General features: G+C 33.3%; 1 protein-coding gene across 2 annotated transcripts; it reads left to right on the forward strand.

The window, feature by feature from the left end:
• The first annotated feature begins 9,776 nt into the window (after positions 1-9,776).
• On the forward strand, positions 9,777-19,504 carry LOC129318661 (centromere/kinetochore protein zw10 homolog). 2 transcript variants are annotated; one of them, XR_008595283.1, is made up of 15 exons: positions 9,777-10,478; positions 11,417-11,554; positions 11,644-11,802; positions 12,391-12,552; positions 12,789-13,022; positions 13,100-13,249; positions 15,981-16,073; positions 16,768-16,863; positions 17,156-17,284; positions 17,410-17,487; positions 17,676-17,834; positions 17,928-18,072; positions 18,164-18,246; positions 18,888-19,147; positions 19,250-19,504. XR_008595283.1 is itself a non-coding variant. In XM_054963548.1 (14 exons), exons 1-14 carry the CDS (start codon positions 9,918-9,920, stop codon positions 18,969-18,971), a joined length of 2,271 nt encoding a protein of 756 aa, XP_054819523.1. In that variant the 5' UTR covers positions 9,777-9,917; the 3' UTR covers positions 18,972-19,504. The 2 variants fall into 2 exon arrangements, 1 of the variants encoding a protein (XP_054819523.1); XM_054963548.1 differs by having other exon boundaries at positions 18,888-19,504.
• Positions 19,505-20,121: the final 617 nt, after the last annotated feature.

Genomic DNA, 20,121 nt, shown 5'->3' on the forward strand with positions numbered 1-20,121 from the left:
CCATGATTGATTCAGGGCTATCCTACTTGTTCTTTAAGGGAATCAAATTTAACTAGTCTCCACCGATTCATGAGGAAGCTAGACTAAAGGTACAACACCTTATGGTTATTAGTATTAGGGAAAACCATAGTACACAAGTAAATGAATTAACTCTGGCCTGGTAGCTTCTTACAAGTGGAAGGCTGGATAAGTCTGACTATAAACATAGTTACTTAACAGCCACCAATTTCATGTTGGAGGTAACAGGACGGTATAAGGTTAACATTGATCATGCATTTAGTTCTGACCACATGGTTATTTTTATAGTCTGATGTGTTTTAGGAGCGTATGATTGTTATTTTTGTGACCCTAAGATGTGTATAATTGTGATATATTCAATGATATATGTTGCATGTCCAGTCACATAGTTGTTATTATTGTGGCCGAGGTTGCATTTGCTATATGTATATGGGATAACTGAGTTTATTGCCAATTGCATCCATAATCAGTTAATATACAACTGTATAGGCTAGATTGACCTTGATTGTTGAATAGTTGTACTTACCCCATTATTAAATCCTACTTATAGACCTCTTTGTTTTGCTTATGTGTATTAAACATTATTAATTTTTCAACTAGGATTTCATTCCATTATTTTGTTTACTTGCATTATAATTGAAACTGCTTTGTGTGTTTTATGCCATGAGCTAGTGGCTAAATACTAGTACAAGTAGGGTAAAGTGTAATTAGGTTATTTTTAGATGGATATTAATAATTTTATGCAAGTTATCTCCCTCTTTTTTTTTGTGAATCAAGGGGTTGAGTGGTGAATTGATGTAATATGTGTAATTAATTGACTGTGGTATGTTGCATAAGTTCAAATTGGTCCATTGAGTATGGTTTAAGAATTGGTGTAGGCTTTTGACTCATGTGTTGGAGTTTAGACACGCTAGATGTGAGTTAATGTGAAAAAGGAGAAAGATTTGCATTGGGTGTCTAACTTTTTGTAGGAAAATGATTTGACTGTGAAATTTAGGCCATTTGCTAGAGCTAGAAGAAGGTTCTCTATAGACATCTGAATCACCTCAATCAAACATCGAACAGATAAATGGGATGAGTCAAAAGTTTGTCTTAGTTGTTGTCAAATTCATACAATATGCCGCGGCGCGTGGTATAGAGTCACACACGCTATGGTGTGTGTGCTACTTTTTATACAATTCACTATTTTGAAGTTTATGTACAAATGTTTTGATTTTCATTGATTCTCATGCTTCCATGCATATTTTAAATTCTGATTTGGATATATTAACATCTTATGAGAGTACTTTAAATATTGAAAAATTGGGATCCCTTATTTGTGATATTTTGCAAATTTGGTAATTACAATGGATTTTGGTGAGTAAGGTAGATTAGTAAGGGTAATCTTACTAGTCTCACCCAAATTTTACATATACACAATTTCAACCCCTATACTATACATTTTAGAGCTAATTTAAGTGTATAACCTTAATGCTTTATTGTTAATTTCTAAGCTAGTCGCAAAACCTTAGTTCAATCCCCGAGAATCTTTTTATTACTAAAGGGTAAGAAATAAATCCCTTAAAATTTCCCAATTTAATTTCTCTATCACTTAAGCTAAGAGAAATTAGGATAGAATTGGAGCTAAAGGTAGTACAAAATTTACCTGGCAAGCGATTGATTAAAAAGGTCTCCAAAGGCTCTAAAATCTGATGCCCTAGCAAAGAGAACTCTCCTTCTTCTCTCCTTATGATTCTCTCTCTTTTTCCTATAAATTTCATGAGCTATCTACTTAATTCTCAGCTAATTTTTGTGCCATACACTATGGCACATGCAGCTGTGGCACAGTGAGGGTAACTCTCACCGTGCTTGCACATTTTAGTCCATAATGCCGTTCTTCTACTCGATCCTATTTAACTAATATCCCAATAAGTCAAAACATCAATTCACCATCCAAAATCCTAATCACACATTAATTTATCCCTAATTAGCAATTAGTTTCAAAATTAGGAATTTAGGATGTTATTAATTGCCCTAATACCTATGATTGCACAATGCTTTAGCCCAAATTAGAATCACTATTGAATGAATTCAGGAAATTAGGATTTTATTCACTAGGATTAACGGGCAGGCCATAGAAAATAAGAAAGTAATGAAACCTAAATCAAAACCATCGAACCCTTCCATTTTCAATTTCAAGTGGGGAGATAGGGTTGATGATATTGAGGGAATAGGTAGGGAAGATGGCAATGTAGTTGGAGAAGAAGACCAAGTGGCTGATCTAAAAAGTGGCCAAAGAAATGAAACCAAGGACTAATGTGGAAGAGGGAGTAGTGAGGAAAGTGAATTAGAGAAGGCAAGGATTTTTTTAAAAATTTTAAAATGGCCATGTCAGAAAGCTTCACAAAAATCAAGCTAGGTGGCTGCCAACACAATAGTCGAAGGTCAAACTAATGGTCAACATCTTGATTGTGTTAGCTTAGGCCAAATTTTTACCATTTTGAAGAATATTAGAGTAAAATTGCTCCTTTAAATACTTTAGGATCGCAATTGCATATCTGGAAAAACTTTAGGGGCAAATTTATACTTTATCCCATTTTATTTCATCTCCAAGAATAAATTTAAAGAGGAAAGTTAGTGACATGACATGAGGCATGGCAAACACGGGGTATGGAAGTGGTTGGGTGTTGCTGCGTGAGATGGCTAGTGATATAACATAAGGTGGTGCGCACATTAGGTAAAAGATCAAAATTAATTAGCAATTCCTTGCTGTATTCGTGAAAAACACAATATTCCTCACTAAATATTAGCAAGCTATTATTTAGCTACAATTTTAGTGAGGAAATTAATTTTTGGCTAAATACAAATTAGTGACGAAAAATGCAAAATCAACAAGGAATAATGTTAGCTCTAATTTGTAATTTTCTGGTATTGTTGCATCATTGAGAATAGACTACAATCCAAGTTTGTGACTAATATGAAACCACAACTAGATTTGTGAATTTAATCTACATGGGTTCTCACATGTGGTAGAAGAGAAGTTCCTACATTGGTATAAAAGCGAATAGTTTCCTTGTAGCCCTAGATTATTTTTTGCTTCCAGTTAGAATGTCTTTTGCTATGTTTAAATTGGAGTAGTATGTTCATTGTTGTTGCTTCTTTTAGTTTTTGAGTCTCTTAATCATATCAATTTCTTTATGATGATAAATCAAAATTCTTACATATATTTTTACCTCATTTTTCTTGGCCCTTTAATACTTGCTTTGTTATAATTTGGTTCAATTGGAAAATATTTATAATTAAAGGGAAATGCAATTTTTTAAGGAAATTGTAGGAATTACTTCATATTTTCAGATTTTATTGAATATTATTTTAATTCCTGGGACATATATGTTCTATTGATTTTCACATTTTCGTATCTGTTTATCCGCAACTTGAGTCAATTAGTCACCATTTGAGGACTTGTGGCACTATCCTAATAGTATTTGGGAGATGAAAATATGTTCTAAGAGTGAAGGTTACATTAGAAAAAAGGAAAGTGAAGGGATAAGGGTGAAAATTCCCTATTTTCTTTATTTTCTTTTAGCTTTATTTTAGCCTAGGTTATTAGGTAGATTTGATTATTTTACTATCCATTTCATTTCCTACATGCATGCATGTTCAGCTCTTATTTTCTCTATTGTTCTCTTGGAATTTTGATTTCCCTCACCACTACACACTTTCTACACTTAATTCCACTCCATTCCGCCCAAATTCTTAATAGTGTTTCCTTTCCACACCTTCACAATAATTTTCATTTGGTAATTCCAATTCCATTCCATTCACTATAAAATTATCAAACATATCTACCAAGTGGGTATAATAGAGACAGTAATGGTTTGGGCTTCTTAAACATAATTTTAGGATTCAATTTTTGGAAGTGTGTGTAAAAAATATTGCTTGAGAGAGGATAACTCTTTAAATAGTGCTCAAGTTTCTCAAGAGCTTAGTCTCACAGTGGTCAGTTGTGAGATTAATGCCACCAAATCATACAAAAAACTGATCAAAACATTCTCCCTTTCATGCTTCACAAAATCGTTCAATTCAATCTTCCATTAATTGATCTTCCTTTTGCTTGTGTCGTTCATTTTTTGGGCTCTTGAAGGTGCTTTGGAGATGGATTTTTGTGGCTGAGTCTTGGTTCTATGGAGTTAAGCAGTATTGCTTGAGTCTTGAATATCAAAGAGGCTAAGCAATCTTAATACTAGTTTTCTTCTCTATTCTAGTTGCAATTTTTCTAGGTTTCCTAATTTTACTTGGAAGATTGTCATTGGTGCACTTGGGGTGTTTGATAAAATGTTGTGACATTTGATTAAAGAAACTTGTATTTTGGCTATTGGAATATTTGTTGGAATTTTGAGTTTTATTGTTATATTCACATGTTTGCCTCGCTCTAATACTAATTCAATATGTTAAATTGTGTGGTTGTATACATTGTTTAATCATTGGAAACTTGATTTGGATTTACTTTAAAAGTTAATTTCCAATTAGGTCCTATTGGTTTCTGTTTCTAGCATGTTGAATAGACCTGTGCAAAAATCTTCCAATTTAGTTCAGTCTGGTCCAACCTGAGACAAACCACATCTTGTCCAATTTAGATTAAAATTAGTCTTTCAAGACCAAAAAAGCCAGACTCTTTCTTCAAGTTGAACTGGACAAGAGATCGAGTATCTCGACCACTTGATTTGGTCTGATCCTATAAATTTATTTAATATAATTATAATTAATTAATTTATTATTATTACAATAAGTTAATTTATAATAATAATTAGTATTTTTTGTTTTATACCTATGAAGTCATGAATATTGATCAAAATTCCAACATTAATCAACTTCGATCTTCTCCTTTTATTGGTGAAATTTGTTGTTAACTTGATGTAATAGATTTTAAACATGTTAAAGGTTGTTTAATGCTATTGAAGGTTGTTTGATTTAAATAATTTGTATTGTAATTGAAATACTTTTTGTTGTTGTTGGAAATTGTTGTGGATTTATAATTGTTGTTGTTGTGATAAATTTTGTATGACTATAAGTAATTTTATTTTGGTAATTGAATTTATTATGTTGAAATAAATTACTACCTCATATATGAAAAAGGAAAAAAAAATAAAGATGTTAGACAAAATTGGTATCTGTCTTCTAGTCCTATTGGACTAATTTGGTCCTGTTCGGCTTTAGGTTATACAAGGATTAAACTAAACTAAACCATGAGTTGTATAACTCAATTCTTTTTATGAAAAGGACCAAGGTTCCAGTTAGGCCAAAGTCCTATAGAGCTAGTCTTTTGTGTGGCCCTAATGTGCAATATCAATTTATAACTTTGTTTTCAAGTTTGTAAATGTAAGAAAATTGAGCTGTAAATCTTGAAGATTTAATTGTAAATATGTGATATTTGACTTATAAATATTAAAATATGAATAATTCAATAAAAATATTTTTTTTTCAAAAAACTTGTTTTTTGACTAGTGATCGTTAGCCTGTGCCCGGTCAACATCAGCCAATACTTGGTAGTCAATCAATGATAGTCATTTGGCTATAAGTTTAAGGGCATTCATATCATTTCACATGTTAAATTAATTACAAACATGTTTCATGAAACTTGAGAGTATTTTTATAAATATGTGAGATTCAATTGTACACGAGTTTCTTAGGTGGGACTCATGTAATTTTTTCAAGAATAAATGTGTTGCGTAACAACAACAACAAAAAAGCTCTTGGAGATGAATTGGCCAGATCACATAAGACTAAGTTCAAATCATGGCATTCACATGGTGTCTAAAATGATGCTATATATAGGATTTTTACCTTTCAAGTTAGATTTATTGTCATAACCTTGTCCCCTTATGTCATTGATATCAAGTTTGTTTACACACACAGATTCAATGCATTAATAAGTTCATTAAAAAAGTAATCTGCAAAATATTCTTCTATTTTTATTGAAGTCAAGGTATCATCAACACACTTCAAAATGAGAGTCATTTGTTCTTCATAGCTTGCATCAAGAGTACAATTAAGAATATCATAAAAATATTTTGCATCCTTAACTTTATTATTATTATTATTATTATCATTATCATTATTATTATTATTATGTGTGTGTGTGTAGGGTCGAGCGTGCCCTATGTCAAGGGAAAAAAAAAATAGAGGAATGACATTGAAGTCCCAAACAAAATTTAAAATGTAAAGTAAATCTCTTAAACCATTAATTGGTATTTTAATATAATACAAATTGTTTCTAATTTTAAATTTGACAAAATAAGTTTTAAATTTAACAAGATAAAATTGTGAATTTAGAAGATAATGTTATAAATTGATATAAGTATTCAAATAATGACATGTTATTTTTCAAATTTAATTATTAAAATTTACATTCCCTATTAAAATTGGAAAAGCAATTTGAAATTCAAAATAATAAAATTGCAAATTTGTCTCCCAAATTTGATAATTTGATATTTTGCAATTTTAAATTTATAATTTCGTCTTGTTGAATTTATAACTTATTTTTCTTTCAAAACTAATAACAGATTGTATTATGTGAAAAATATCAGTTAAGAATATAAAGAATTTATTTTACATTTTAAAATTTGTTTGGACTTTACTTCAATAAAATCATCCTCTCAAAACTTACTCTCTTTATTAAAAAATATAAAGCATTTTTAATCGAATCTTGCCCTAATAAAGTAGTTATATACTTTTAAGTTAATGCTATCTTTTTATATTTACCCTTATTAAACATCTTACAATAAATATAAAGTCATTTATTAATATAAATACTTTTTTAAAAAGGCAATGATTATACCTAGACAAATTAAAAGCCTTACATTTTTAAACTGAGAAAATAAGTGTCATTTTCCCAAAGAAACTACACTTGATCTATGTCCAAAAGGGTTGGTAATAAGTCATTCGTTGTAAAACCCTCAATGATAATTTTTATATTACAAATTTTGTATGGATAAAGGGATCAAATGGTTTGACAAGGGGATCAAATGGCATAGTTTTTTTTTATTAGTAGGTAAATTGGAGGATTAAAAACATGACTATTATTTTTTAATTGGCTAATTTTGCATTAATTGCAACTTCATCAATTTTATTGATGGGTGTACTTTGTTGTATTCGCATAATTTTTTCTAGAATTGGATTCTCTCCTCGGAGCCTTCTTCCTCCTTCCCTCTACTACATCTGGAACAAAATGTACCTTCTCTTGATAGTTGGTTGAGTACCAACCTTAATGTCATAGTGGATTTAGATTAATGAAAGTTTTAATTTCAATTTAAATTTGATTCAAATTACTTGTTTGGATGTATAAAAATTGATTAATTTGAATTTGAATTAGATTTGATTTACATCCAAATTCACTTTTTATTACAATTCTTTTATAATTTTAAATTCTCTCAACACTTAGTCATTTATTATTAATATTTTATAATTCTTGTATCTTTTCTCATTTCTTGTTATTGCTTCTCTTGATTAAAAAAGAGATAAATTTATTATTCCTAATTTTTCATTTTCATTTTAAATATCAACTCATTTATCTTCTTCATTTGAGATTTTTAAACTATCCAAAATAAAAAATTTTAAATATAAAATTTAAATTTAAATTCATCAATCAAAACATTACCATATTTCTCACCTATTTGGATATTCAAAAATAATCAATTCTACCTATCAAAACTGCGGTTTGATTAACAAACATCCAAACACCTCATTTTTCTCACATCCAACTTTTCTTCTGAAACTCCGTTTTGCTTTAAGCAACCTATGTTAATCAATTATCACATTTATCTGTGTGTGTGTGTGTTGGGGGGGGGGGGGGGTGGGGCAAATATACTCTTTATTTTCCGGTAAAGGATGCGGCATTTCATGTTACCAATGACAGTGATGTTCAAACAATTTTCCTAGGAGTTTCACTAGCAAGATAAGTTTGCATATAAAAGTACAAATATTTTTGGATTCTGAAATGGAAGCACAACGGATGGTGATCACTAATATTATAACATAATATAATTTAAATTTATATATATATATAATCAGTATATATATGTTAAATAATTATATAAATATTTAATGGATCATTATTGTACATATTTTATTTAGTTCAACAATTTTAATAATATTATATATAATTTTATTAATATTTATATTTTAAAAAGAAATATCCCTTATGTTAATTTACAAATCTAAAATGAATTTTGACTAATCATCCAAACATCTCTATGCCGGTTTGGATAGCCATTTATAATTTAAATTTCTATAATTAATCAAGTATATAAGTTAAATAATATATTTTACTTATTAAATAAGTTGAACAAATTTAATAACATTATATACAACTTTATTAATTTTTTAATTTTCAAAAGCAATGTCTTTTATGATAATTTACATATCTAAAATTAATTCTTACCAAAAGGGTTAATGAGTATTTTGGATCCTAAAGTATTGCGAGAAAAGTTTTCTGGATCATAACCTCTTAAAATGTGCAAAATAAATCATAAAATTTTAAATTTATAATAAATTAAATCTCACTGTTAACTGACCATTAAAGCCGTTATTGTTCATCAAGTGTTCAGCCCAGTCAAAAATGTTGATGTGGCAGTCTCTTCTTGATGTGTCATTTTTAATAAGCACCATAAATCCTAAACTATTGTGTGAGGAGCATCCTAAATCTTGAATTTTGAAATTTAGAGCAAATTACTCCAATCATTTATGTGTAGATCATTGAATATTGTATAGATCAAATTAGTCTCATCACAGTTCCTCACGGTAAATACATCATTGGCCGCGGCGAACAATCCATAATTTTATGAAATGGCATTTTTTTTGTAATATTTTCCAAACGAGTGGTATTTCATACTTTCACATATTTTGTAATTCTGACTTAATCTTATTTTAAATAATATTTATTTATTTAATGGTGAAAATTTAGGATCTCATTTGAAAAGAAGTTTAAATATAAGAGATTTTTACTGATGATGGATGAGAAGGCCAACAATTTCATCAACGGATTTCAAACCAAATTAAGCGATTAATTTAAATCTTAAACTTCTTTTCAAATGGGATCCCAAATTTTCATCATAAAATAAATAAATATTATTCAAAATAAAACTAAATCAGAGTTATAGAATCTATAAAATCATGAGATATCAATCATTTGAAAAATATTACAAAAAAAGGGCAAAAAATTCATTTTACAAAATTATGAGTCGTTTGCTGTGGCTAATGATACATTTATCGCGGCAGACCATGCTAAGACTAATTTGGTTTTCATAATAATCAGCATTCTACACATAAACAATGAAGGTAATTTGCTATGAATTTTAAAGTTTAGAGTCTAAGATGTTGCTTACGCAATAGTTTAGGATCTGTAATGCTAATAAAATAACACATTAACAAGGAATTACTATATCAACATTTTGAGTAGGCCCCACTTGATAAACAGTGATGACATTAATGGTGAATTAAAAATTAGTTAATTTGCTATAAATTTAAAAATTCAGGTTCATTTTGTACATTTTAAGAGTTTATAGTTCATAGTGTTTTTTGCATAATACATTAGGGTGCAAAATGCTCATTAACGCTTTATTAAATTATCTAAATATTTTTAATTTTATTAAAATTAATTTTAAAAAATAATATCCAAACATGAGCACGTTAGAACTTATAACATAATCAATTATATTTAAAATTAATTATATTAATTAATTATTTTTATAACCAATTATACTACTTGAAATCCAAGCGCACTTCTTCGCCGTCCGAGCATGGCCTAACACTCCCGCCCAGGCTCACGTTAGCAACTCCCCGGCGATTTTCTCCTGTCTTCACCATTTTCAACCCCATTCATGTTGTAACGCTCTCCTATCCACCGCCGTCTAATCCGCCGCATGGAGTCCCTCTTCGACTCCATCAACGTCCGAGACCTTCTATCCACCCAAGACCTCTCTGACCATAACTCCCCTCTCTCCGCGCCTGATCTGCGCCTCCTCATCCAGCGTCTAGAGTCCCATTCTTTGCACATCAAATCGAAAGTTCAGTCCTATCTCGTCTCTCACCACGAGGACTTTGCCAATCTCTTTTCACTCTGCAACGATGCCGTTTCGCAGTCCCATCAGATTTCAGGTGGCGTCGCCGACATCATGCGGTTACTTTCCAACTCTCCGGCTGACGCGGGGGTACGCGAGGTGTTGGAGGAGATGAGGAGCAAGAGGGAGGAGTTGAACGTAAAACGGGAGCTGCTGGGATTGCTGAAAACCATTGTCGAAGTGAACGGGATGTTGCAGGGTGTGAGGGATGGATTGACGAATGGAAGGCTAAAATTTGCTGCTGAGGGGTTAAGAGACTTGAAAATGGGTTTGAGGATTGCTGACGATGATAATCATGGGGTTGATGAGGAGCCATTGGTATATGAGTTATTGAGGAAGGAGTGGTCTCAGTGCTTTGAAGAGGTACTCAATTCTCTTCCTTATATATATATATATATATATGTATATATTTCCAGTTATAATTTCTATTGGGCATAAGTTTTAGGCTCTGAGATTATTGCAGAGAATGTAGTGTTAAACAAAATTTCTTTGATTTGTAATGCTCTAAATTTATAAATAGGAGAGTCGAGGTTTACTTTGGATTGCAGCTTCAGAAATAAATTGATACAAGACATTGATGCCTCTCCTGAATATGAAAGCTTAGAGAACTGGGTACATAGAATTGCTCCTGGGTTGGGCAATGCTGGATAGTTCTATTTTTCTCTAATATTTCTTAACATCAATTTATTAGTTGTAAAAAAGTGGCAATGACAATTTATCACAAAGTGAAACGCAAATATTGGTACTTTGGATTAAAGGAGAACTTAGTTTCTAGAAAAAGAAAGTATGGTTAAGAAAATGTATTGAACATGACAAAGCATGCCTAGAATTTGTGTGCAAAATTCTGCAACATTGAGGTAGGGTGTAGGCGTGCAGCAAATGAAATTGTTTGGTGGGTAAAGACAGGATGCAATGCAATATCATTGTATGTTTTTCTTCTGTCTTTCTCAAATGGAGGCTGCATACTAAGTTATCTGGATATGAAATGTTTTATACTGTACTGGACTGGTTGTTGTTTAAAAAGAAAAGAAAAAAAAAGGAATTAGAATGATGGACAAACTCTCAGACTGAGGAAAGAGAGAGCAATGAGTTAGAGCAGGAACATCCATGGACAAAAAGGAATTCGAAGGTAATTACAGGGGTAGGGCATAAAACAGGGTCAAATTATATTTATAGCATAATTAACAATATGTTCATATGATTTGCTTGCTTATTTCATAGTAATGATGTTTGAGGAGTTTGTGACTTTTATTGAATTTGTGATTGTATTTAAATGAATTTGATTTGTTTTGGGTTTGTAGATTCAAGAGGTCCTATTAAAATTTATGGAAAAGGCTGTACAATTTGATGGGCAATCTAATCGAGTTGAAGTCAAATATCATTTGGAAGTAGATAGTATTAATGGGATTGAGCTCCAAACAATGATGGAGGCAATGGAAGTAAGTTAATTCATTCCATTATTACACCCTCTGTTTGATGGGCTAAATTGCATGAATTCATTCGTTTCCTACTTAAACACTACTTATAGGTGGTTGGCATTTTAGAGTATGGGCTCACTAAAGTTGCTGATTTGATGATCAAGTATATCATTACTCCATTCATAAATTCTGGACAGCCTGTTTCATTTCTGGAGGAACTGAATGAAGACTCAGCAGTATTGAAGACAGTCTCATCTCCAGATGCAAAAGTAAGTGTTGCATTTTATGGTTTCATAATCTTTTTTGCTTTCATGCCTTGCTAGGTCATGGGCTCTTTGCAAATCTGGCAATAGTGATATGCTTGTCTTAGAAAAAGGTGGGATGGGTTCTTTCCTGGGTATGTTATTGAGCTCCCCCACCCCCCAAAGAATGCCATTCTCATTTATTGATCACTGATTTCTTGAATGAACTTGCATGCATTGCCAATCATTGATGTCTAAAAGGATCCATGCATTTGCTAGGTTTTGAAATACAGCTAGGTAGGGCCCAGGCAGTTACATAGAACTCGAGGTTGAGCCACACTGTCCACAGCTTGTGAAAAGTGCAGCTTCCTTTCTATTTTATAATTTATATCAATATTATTATTGAAATGATATTGATTATTTATCACCTCTATATGAAAAAATAATGTTTTTGTTAGAATCAAATGTTGAGCTGCTTGTTGCTGGCATGGCTTCCATCAATTTTCCTGTATATAGCATGAACATTTTTTTTTTTGGAAAGCAAAGGTTGATTGCATTTTCCTGTTACTTAACTTCCATGGACTTTTCCTAAAAGTCTGCTTTTCCAATTTGCAGGTTGAAAATTCGGATGGAGATTTTCTCTATTCAGGGATTCTATTGGTTATTAAATTTATTTACAGAAGTATTTGCTTCCAAAATGCTTCTTGGATACAGTGTTTTGGACGGTTGACATGGCCCAGGATATCAGAACTGATAATATCTAGCTTTCTTTCAAAGGTTTGCTTCTAAGTGCTTTGTCATAATTCTTTCCATGTAATTCTTCTAAGAAGCCTAATATTTAAGAAACTTTGTCTAGTTAATACTGCATTGGTAAATTAAAATTTGATCAAATGGTCAAATCCAATGATTAAGACATTATCTGGTGTTAGGTGTGGTGTCTAATATTTTATGTAGATTTCTTTAAAAAGAGGATTTAAAGCTTGCAGATAAAATCACTTGAACTTTTGTTTCAGGTTGTCCCCACAGATGCATCTAAACTTCCCGACTTTCAGAAGATAACCAAACGCACAGTAGATTTTGAGATGGCTTTAAAAGAAATCATGTTTATTTCAGCATCTGATGACAAGGATAACAGGCTGAGCAATTTTTCTGAAAATGTCGAGGTTCACTTTGCATCTAAGAAAAAGATTGAGATCTTGGCAAAGGCTAGAAATCTACTGCTAGGTTGTGACTTTGCCATTCCTAGAGTGAGTTTTCCAGATCTGGTGAATCATTCTGTTGTTTATCATGACATCATGGTTATTGACAATGAATGCTGCTTTAGGAGTATACAAAGGATGGTCCTATATGGAAGAACCATGGAACTTCTGTACATTCATCCAGCCATGTGGTGGATTTATTATTCTTATCGGAAAGGTGTTTAGTGTCCAAAGCAGCTAAACAATTAATGGAGCTAGTTCATCAGACGCTGCAGGTACATGAGGCAGAACAATGGACTTTTTATGTGTTCTGTATTATATTGAATGGTGGACTTTTTATGTGAGTAATATTTTTCAGTTTGTTCTGTTGCCATTGTATGTATGAGCTCCTCTGATGCTATATAATCTATTTGTATGAGTGTTTTCCAATTCCATGTTGTTCAGCTTATCTGAACTCAAGCTCAATGCTTACTTTTATATGTATTTGGCACTTTATTCATTTGATCCTTACTGTTTTCATTGTATCAAATTGTGATTTAACAATCTCATATAGCGCACATTGTTATTGTGTTTAAACTGCAAGGCTTGTTAGTGTTCAAGTACTGCTATTTCTCATTCCTTTTTATTTTCTAACGTCAGTCATAGACATAGTTGCTTAATTGCATGGAAATATGTGAAAATATGTGTAATTTTTAGATAGAGGTTGCTAAGTGGTAAGCATAGTAACATTCACATTCATCCCGTACCGCCATTCCTTATATTTTTTATTTTGGGCAGGATTTTCCCATGCCCAAGCAAATCAAATTCTTAGCGACAAACCCTTATTCCAAAATTCTATTGCCAATGAATTAATGTAATAAACAATATGTGTGAGTGTGTGTATAAACTCCACCTATGTTTATAGTTAGTTTCTAGCCAAGGTAAAAGAGGAGGGTTGTGTTAGGCCCTCAAAGGGAAGTTTTATTGAATTGTTATACAACTAACTTTGTTATATGGCAGTGAATGTCGGGCTTTAAAGGGATAATAAGAGCATAAAGTTGGAGTAGCAGTGATTAAAATGTTGAGATGGATGTGTGGCCATATACGAAAATATAAAATTCGAAATGAGCATGTATGAGAAAAAGTGGACGTGGCATCTCTTGAGGGAAAAATGGTAGAAAATCATTTAAGATAATTTGAATATGTACAGACAAGTGTCACAGGCTGAGAGTCTGGCACAGCACACGGCGCCCGTGCGGCGTCCTGGAGGACCCCATAATCCTCAGGACAAGCCTTACCACATACGGATCACACTGGTTTCGCCCTGCCATGGACTCATCAGGGAGGCGGCACTAGCCCTCGACCAGTTGTGCACTCAGTCCGAAGACTGAGGCAGAATACCCCCAATGCTAATGTCGCCCCCTTTACCCATATTGTGCGAGGCTAACCAGCGGATCGTTCATTATCTTGGTCTTTACACGGTCACGGAGATATCATCCGTGACATTCTCCCACACCCAATCTAGCACGCCCTCGTGCTAGGGGAGAACGACTCCACCCAAGGATCGTACGTACAGTACTGCCACAAACACATCAGCTTACTGCTGAGTAGCCACCCGAGTCCTGCACTCTTCAGACCTACTCGCACCCGCGAGCCAACAGGAGTGGAGTCGACAACGGCCAACCTTCCCGCCCGAGTCCCCACTTTTGGACCCACCTGCTCAGAGGCCTTTTTGGAGCGGTGCCGAGGCCGACCAGTTCCAACGTGGGACCCCACGCGCACACTACAGTAAAGTACGTCCCGCTCTGATACCACTCTGTCACGGGCTGAGAGTCTGGCGCAGCACACGGCGCTCGTGCAGCGTCCTGGAGGACCCCATAATCCTCAGGACAAGCCTTACCACATACGGATCACACTGGTTTCGCCCTGCCATGGGCTCATCAGGGAGGCGGCACTAGCCCCTGACCAGTTGTGCACTCAGTCCGAAGACTGAGGCAGAACACCCCCAATGCTAATGTCGCCCCCTTTACCCATATTGTGCGAGGCTAACCAGCGGATCGTTTATTATCTTGGTCTTTACACGGTCACGGAGATATCATCCGTGACACAAGGCTGTGGAATGTATAAGTGAGGAGAGTGGAATGGATAATCTTTAACCCTTTAAAGAGCAGTAGAGCAAAGAAAACACTTATGAAAGTTGTTGAACATGGCCTCTTAGTTAACAAAATTTCTAATAGCTTGGTTGATGATAGAGTATAATGGGTTGTGCAATCCATGTAACTCACCTCATTTAGTGGGATAAGGTTTATTATTGTTCAATTGTTGTGTTGTTGTTTTATACATATATATACATATCCTTCCTCATATTGCATGTGATAACACTCTGGGAAAGGTAATTCAGGGTCAAGAACAAGTTTGAACTAATGTCATGGTTGGGACCATAGACAATAAATTCATTATTATTACTGGATATAAAAAAAAAAAACTTTCAATGATATTTGTACCATCTAGAATTGGGAATTGCTGCAGTTTTGAGGTTAAATGCAGCAATTAGAGAATATGGTGACTGGACGATGATAACGTGTATGATGATCTGCTTGTATGGTGAATGTGATACCTGTGCTTTAACATGCAGTCCTTTCTGCCTTATTGTTGCACTTGAACTTGAAAATATTTGAATAAATATTACTGGGAAAAAATCCCAACTCTTTGATACTTGGGTTAAAAATCTGATAGGATCTTTGTCCTTCTGAGTTTGCATCATAAAGTGACTTTTGGTAGATAATAATTTTTTCCATTTATTTTTATTCCAAACTTTGATGCTTAAAATGAGAGAGGAACTCTGGAACTCTATGCATTGTATGACATAATAGTATAATTATGATCACATGGCTGTCTTATTTGATGCTTAACATAATCCTATGGACTCTTTAAAATTAACATTTTCAGGAAATTTCAGTCAATTGATTTACAATATTCTGTAGAGACATCCATGTGTTCATCTTGATAAATGGCAATGTCTTGCAGGATGTTTGCCTGTCATCTACAAGAGTTGCTTTGGAATTTTATCATGCAGCTAGAGATGCCATACTTCTTTATGAAGTTGTTGTCCCTGTCAAGGTTAGTTCATGTATGGAGGTGGCATACTGGACAGGTCTTAATGCTGAATTTAGTATTTTTATAATTTTATAATTATGAAGTAGTTTTGTTGGGTAAAATATATTGAAGTGACTTAAAGTTGAAAGTCACACTGATTTTAATTACTCTCTAATAATGTCGTTTCCTGTATTATTTGTATGTTTTCTGGCCTTTAGCTGAGGTAAATCTCAAGTGTTTTCTTAATATGTCTTATGATGTTTGGTGAAGGTGCTCTTTGGAGCTTTATTTTATTGTATACTATGTTTTTTCTCGGAGCTTGGAGAACTAATATTAATATACCATGATGGAGCATATTACTGACTTGACGACTAACTACATAGAGGACAGTTCCTTTCATACTCAATTATACTTGCATGTTATGTACAATATATTCTAATGTAGCATGGGAATGGATATGACACTGGAATATGTATAATGTGTTGTTAGTATGTGCAATTACCTGGTGTTGGGGTTTTATCATAAATAAGTTATATATTTGTATTCTAGCTGACTAGGATATCTAATGACTTATTTGGATAAGAATAAAAATCAGGATTATTAGGCTAAGGCAGATGCGCAACTCAATTCACGTGTATTTCTGTACTTATGTGTCATGTGTCTGTTCTTGTGCTTTTATTAAGATAGTCGACTCAATTCACATGTTTGACTTGTGAAGCTAGAAAGGCAGCTTGATAGCATCAACCAAGTAGCTGTACTGATGCACAATGACTGTCTTTATTTCTCCCAAGAGATACTTGGACTTGCATTTGAGGTATGCTTCTATAATTGAGAAGGAGTAAATTCCCATTGCAAACTACTTTTGTATTTTTAATCATGGATTAGTTTTTGTATTTATTATGGATTAATTTAATGTTAAAAAATTGATTTAATGTGAGATTGTAGCATTTACTTAAGTCTCATTACTGTCTTCTGTTTCATCTATTGGATTTTCAACAACTGAAAATTTCAATGAAATATTGAATGTAAGCATTTTACTATTTTCATCTTGATATTATGTTTACGTATTTTCTTTTGGCTCATGCATTTGGACTCTCTTGTCTCAGTATCGTGCAGACTTCCCAGATTCCATTAAGGAGCATGCTATGTTTGTTGATCTAGCTCCAAGATTTCAGCTTATGGCAGAAGAAATACTGCAAAGACAAATACATCTGGTTATCTTTAACTTGAAGGAGGTAAGCTTTCCTAAAATGCTTTCATCATCAGTAGTGTATCCCATCATCACATGGCATGAAGTCTAGGTTTGCACTCTGCCTTAACATTCTTTCACTTTCTGCTGTTTTGATGTTTATTTTTGTAGGCTATAGATGGTGCTGATGGATTCCAGAATACTCATCAGATGCCACAATTTGAATCAGCAAAATTTGGCATAGATCAAGTAACTTGTTAAAATCACTTGCATACTGTAATCTGTTTTGTGGAAGTTGTTTGATCATTTTTTTACCTGTCTACTCCCTGTGTTCTCATGCACAATGGGGCTGGTAGGTTTGTTGCCATTGGTTAATTACATTAGTTGAAGTGTTTTTTAATTTCGTGGATGAATTGGAGCTGAATATGCTTGATTAGGTTGTCTTCATTCTGGAGAAAGTACGCATCATATGGGAGCCACTTTTGATGCCTTCAACTTACAGGAAAAGCATGTGTACTGTTTTAGAGTCAGTTTTCTTACGAATTACAAGAGACATACTTTTCTTAGATGACATAGCAGCAGATGAGACATTACAGGTAGAGTTCAGACCAAAAGTTAGCATAGTCAATGCTTATAAACCTAACATTTTGGTTTTAGAAGTCATTTTAATACTTTCCTCTCATATTCAGCTACAAAGACTTATTCATATGATGCTGGAAAATCTGTCATCTTTGTTTGAGTCCCTGCTTTCTGTGGATCAGAAGTCACATGATTTCTCTTTGGAATCTTTTGATGATCTCATCCCATCATTACGTAAAATTCGCAAACTGTCAGGCATGTTGCATCACATACTAATTTTTTGTACAAGGTGGCTGTTAGATCATCACATCTGTTTACTAATATTTTCATTTGTAATTTGCCTCAGAATTATTAGACATGCCTCTAAAATCCATCACTGCTGCTTGGGAGAGTAAAGAGTTGCTCTGTTGTGGCTTTACAATAACTGAGGTATTATTTGATTGATGTTGACTTTGTTTGGATATCATATTTCTTTCCCTACCCTTCCATCTGGTACTTATTTTGGGATTTGCAACATTTTCTGGGGAATTCTTTTGCTTTTCCTCTCATTTATTGATGACTCCTGTGTTACTAGTTATACCTTCTGTTCTCTTCAAGATGAATGTTTTAATATTTGATTATGTAAAACTACAACAACAACAAGCCTTATCCCATTAGGTGGGATCGGCTACATGGATTACATTATGCTATTGTATTCTATCATTTACCAAGCTTTTAAGAATATTGTTAATTAAAAGGTCTCGATCAAATGACTTCCATAATTATGTGAAACTAGATTTTCAATTTTATACTAGGATAATGAAAGTTAGATGTTAAATGAAATTTTGGGTTTTGAATAGTTATGCCAGCAAAATGCATTAAGTAAGCAAATTAACGCGTAATCTATGCCCTAAGGAAAATTATGCTGCATGTCCATTTCCATTATTCCTGGTTTTGCATTCTCAGTGATTCATATGGGTTATGATTACAATATGGGAATGGAACCAAGTTTCATCACCGTTTACTTGAGATTTTTCTTGTTATGTATAATCCTCAAAATCTTAAATGCACGTTGGTAACCTCTTTTGCAGGTGGAATATTTTATCAAAGCCATATTTACAGACTCATCTCTGAGAAAAGATTGTTTATGGAGGATAGAAAATGCTAACTTTTAAGATTCACATACTTTTAGTACAGATCTCACAAGAACATAAAAATTTTCATTAAGCAAGATGGTAGAAAATTGAAGTGATGATCCCTCAATGGCAAATCATGTTGATTCCATGCTCTCACTTGAAACATCATCGCCAGAAAAGAGCAAAGTGCGGCTTCGGCTGCATGTGTAGAGATGGTAAATTTCTTGAAGAGAAGGCTTCCCCAAGAAAATTTGTTGCTGCAAATCCTTGCCAATAAACTATTTCTTCTCTTCTATTTTTTCTTTTTGCCTCTGTAGATCAATGTGTAGCGGTCATATGCATCATAAATTCTGTAGGAAGAAAGCAGATGATGCGAAGCTGCACTAAAATTCTGTGCTGACAAAGTTTGTATCTTTTTAAGGTCTCTGTATTTTCAGGGTAAAAAATGTTAAAGATTCAGGGTGATGTAAGTTAGGCGTTTTCCTAATAAATTTACTTGTATTTTGCGTTAAATAGTCGTTGAACTTGATTAACTTCTGGTGGATATAAAACTGTGATTAGAACTTCGTAAACTTGATCCAATTAGTCATGCTTGTGATTCTACTACTTTGAAGCACTCCACCCAATATGATCATCCAGAAGCTTCACAGTTTAGTCTTCATATCCTGTGGTTAGCCTTGATATCTTTCAACACAATGCTATTTAGTGAAGATTTACAATCTTGGCTTGTCACTGTCAAGGTTTTGGACTATCTAATTATTTCTGGAGTTATAGATGGATTCTAATTCTTTTGTGCAAGTTCTAGCAGATTGTGGAAATATATTTACTTTTATTGTAAATATTCTATGAGATAATGCTAGTCATTATGATGTGATTGTATAGCATTTATTAGTCTTTATTAGCTTTTAATATCTTTATATCCTTTAGTGTATATATTCAAATGTAGAATATCATTTGGATATGAATGAAAAATACATTTTCCCACATGGTATCAGAGCGTGGGTGCCTAGGGTTTCAAAGTCTCGCCTATCCACATTTCCAGGGTTACTGTTTTGTGCCTATCCACATTTCCAGGGTCACTGTTTTGAGAGTATGCCATGGAAGGTGAGGTTTTGGATCTCATCGCCTTGCTAGAAGGGATTAGAGGCTGCCATTCGGCCAAACCTGGAAATCCCGCATTGAGCAACGG

Source organism: Prosopis cineraria, unplaced genomic scaffold (genome assembly GCF_029017545.1).
Source record: "Prosopis cineraria cultivar Desert tree isolate PC_DT_omini unplaced genomic scaffold, ASM2901754v1 PC8, whole genome shotgun sequence".
Classification (NCBI taxonomy): Eukaryota; Viridiplantae; Streptophyta; class Magnoliopsida; order Fabales; family Fabaceae; genus Prosopis; species Prosopis cineraria.